Here is a 3,374-nt window from a genome sequence, read left to right on the forward strand (position 1 = left end):
ATAATGTCAAATTTTATTCACTTTAAGTTGTGAGAAAAAAATATATTAAATCTTAATAAATATTTACTTAAATAGTATCAAACGTTAATATAATAGTATATCTATAAAAAGATATATATTTGATAAATCTAATATTCAATGATGACGTATTTTTAATTCTCACCCTTTTCAAATTTTATTAATTTAAATATTCACAAAACAAGGAAAAATATTCACGAAACAAGAGAAATATTGTTGAATTTGATACAAATTTTAAATTGATCTAAAAATTCTTTTGATTAAGGGCCAGTTGTTCCTTTTGGTAAATTTTACCTATTAGGTAAATCTGGCAATCCGCGCATGTAATTGGATAATCTTACTACTTACTCAACAGATAAAATTTATCAAAAGGTGGAACAATCGGGCCTAAATATGATTAACTTTATTAATTTAAAATACGTCACGGAATGTGAAAAATCAAAACAGTGTATGAAATTATAAATAAAGTTATATTCTGAGATCTGAGCGAAGATGTATAGATCGTCCGATTAAAACTAATATTGATCGTATTTGTACAGTAATTGACGTAGTAAATAATTGTGAAGAGATACTTTGTAATTAGCGGCTGTAATGTTGTGAAAGTCGGGTTGTAACAGTTCTGGGAAATTGCTCTGCAACCTTCTCGCCAGCAGTTTCATGTCTTCCACTCCTTGCGGTGTTAGGACTTCCGCCCGCTGCGGCGACAAATATTCGTCCGGCCTCCATCTTCGTAAATTATCCAAATCTCGATTGCACATGTGACCCTCTGCACGGCAAACGAAACGTTTTAAAAATCGAGCGAAGAAAATGGTACACTGTTAAATAATGTCAAATTTTAAACTCACTTTTGAAACTCACTTTTTAAACTCACTTTGAGTGTGAGAAGATGAGTATATTAAACTTTAATAAATATTATTTTAATAAATATTTATTTGATTAGTCAAACTAAATGTTAATATAATATTATATATCTATAAATTTAATATATTTATAAAAAAATATAATAGAAATTTAATTGAGAAAACGTATGTTTAATTCTTACACTTTTTATTAATTTAAATTTTATTAATTTAAATATTGCAAAATCACGAAACGAGGAAAATATTGTTGAATTTGATAATAATAAATAAATTGATCTAAAAATTATTAGTGTCTATAATCTATATTTAATATAGATTTAATAAATTTATGTACAAACAGAATACGAAAAAAAATCTATATAGAACGATACAAAAAAATAGAGAAAAAAAATTAAGAAAACAAAAAGTGTAAAAAAATGCAGAAAACTTAAAGAAGGAAAAGTTGATTACCTTTGCGTTCTTCATGATTCTGGAGTATCTGTTCTTTGAGTTCAGTTAAAGAGACGATCTTGTCGATCTCCTGGATACTTGGACAACGGGTGCCGTGTGTCGCCAGCATCCAGATTTGCACCGGTCGACAATCTATCGAACAGAATTGATGATTGTTCTGATTAATACTAAAAATATAATAAAAAATATTTCTTTATTTGAAATGAAGAAATATTCATAGGCTTAAACTAAAAGTACTGATATCAATTTCACTAATTTTCTTTTTATCTACTCTTTTTCGCTGAAATAAGGAAAACTTTTATAGTTGCAAATATTACAATTTTTTTCTCTCAATGTGAACTTCTTAAACAAGCAAATACTGATCGTTTTGATCAGTGACTGCTTTCAGCAAAGAAAGCAACTTTGCAACTGTTGTAAAATTCTTGAATATAATTGATCTAAACATTTAGATTTAATGAGAAACTAAAGGCAAGACTAATCATATTAAAGAATTTTACAACAGTTGCAAAGCTGCTTTTTCTGCTGAATGCAACCATGTTGTTGAGAAGTCCAAGTCAATCGAACTTTCGATACTCAACTTACTGGGTAGTGTCTGGAACCGAATCTTGCCACCGTGAACGAAGTGATAAGCGGTCTTCGTAGCCATGTACAGATACGGATTATCTTCGTCCGCAAAGCAGAAATCGACATCGCGTGCGAGCACATGGATGCTTGGTGAAGCCAGAAACGATGCGATCAACAACACCAACAACGCGGACATTATGCAGTGAAAGTGCCGCTTCTGCGATAAGAATAATAATAAGGATGATAACTCTGTCAACGAATAAATAGAATTAGTCATGTCCGATGTGGAAATAAAAAAAATGTAGAAAACCACCTATTGTCTAAACCGGAAGTGCGAGATTTCTTTTAAAGCTTCGATTTATGTGAAATGTAAGAGACATTAGAAATATTGAATGACAGGATTAAGGATATTTATATGATGTAAAGCGTTTGTATGTGTAACGTAAAACGAGCTATTAATTGTATAAAAATCAGCAATAAAATATACATAAATTAACATAGTCGTGGTTTATTTCGAACTTATATTTAGACTGACTTCAAATTAATACAATTAATATAACACAATGTAAATACTATATAATAAACTAAATGCAATTAATAAAATAAAAGAAAAATATATATAAAAATATATATTGTATAAAGTTACAAACGTTTCGACTTATAAAGCCTTCTTCAGTGTATAAAGCAAAAATACATTATTAAATTAACGAACCAATTAGATAGCGCATATAATGAAATATTTATAAACATCAATGATAATGTGTCAATTCATATGAGATTCGAATGTCAAAATGTGTTAAGACAGATTACATAAAAAAAAGAAGAATGAAATATTTTGGTCAAAAGTAAGAGATTAACATGATGTCCTTCGATAAATTTTGCCAAATTTCTTGGTTGAAAACGGGAATCCAATTTATCGTAGACTTGAATCATTCGATTTGAGAGTTCAATTGTTACGAATATTTTATGATATTCTGTAGATTAAAATAATACAATTAGTGTGAATGAGAAATACAGAATCAAATTATATATCTCTTATAACTCACGTTAATTTATATAAAATACTGTAATTAAAAATCTTAATCAGAGATCTGATCAAATATATTAAAATTAGAAGTTGTCTGTTACTCGTTTGAAAATTGACTATGATGTATAGGTAAAATAAAAATAAGTCAATAAAATCGAATGTAAAAACAAGTCTGTTCAAAATTATGACAATTTATGTTCACGTATGTCATCCAATATGTTAAAATAAGAGATGTTCAATAACTCAGTACCTTTCATTAAATTTAAATCATTTTTTGTTTTTCTTTAATATAAAACATTTCAGAAATATTTCTTTTGCGATAATTTTTTTCTCTCAAAATCAAATATACTAATTTTTTTCCAATTAAAATTATGATTTGTTTCAGTGATATGTTTCGTGATACTGAGTGTTTGGACTGGTTTTAGTTATATATTTTAATTATATTAAAAATATAA

General features: G+C 27.7%; 1 protein-coding gene across 1 annotated transcript in view; it reads right to left on the reverse strand.

Moving 5' to 3' along the window:
* LOC108690220 (multiple inositol polyphosphate phosphatase 1-like) overlaps positions 1-3,374 on the reverse strand; it is a 17,954-nt gene that overhangs the window by 3,804 nt on the left and 10,776 nt on the right. The window contains exons 2-4 of the mRNA XM_018197405.1: positions 1,911-2,109; positions 1,329-1,460; positions 591-784 (exon numbers count right to left, since the gene is read on the reverse strand). Of these exons, the coding sequence (XP_018052894.1) occupies positions 591-784; positions 1,329-1,460; positions 1,911-2,088 (504 nt within the window). The 5' untranslated portion in view covers positions 2,089-2,109. The remainder of the gene's footprint in view (positions 1-590; positions 785-1,328; positions 1,461-1,910; positions 2,110-3,374) is intronic.

This window comes from Atta colombica, unplaced genomic scaffold, assembly GCF_001594045.1.
Source record: "Atta colombica isolate Treedump-2 unplaced genomic scaffold, Acol1.0 scaffold30, whole genome shotgun sequence".
NCBI classification, from domain to species: Eukaryota; Metazoa; Arthropoda; class Insecta; order Hymenoptera; family Formicidae; genus Atta; species Atta colombica.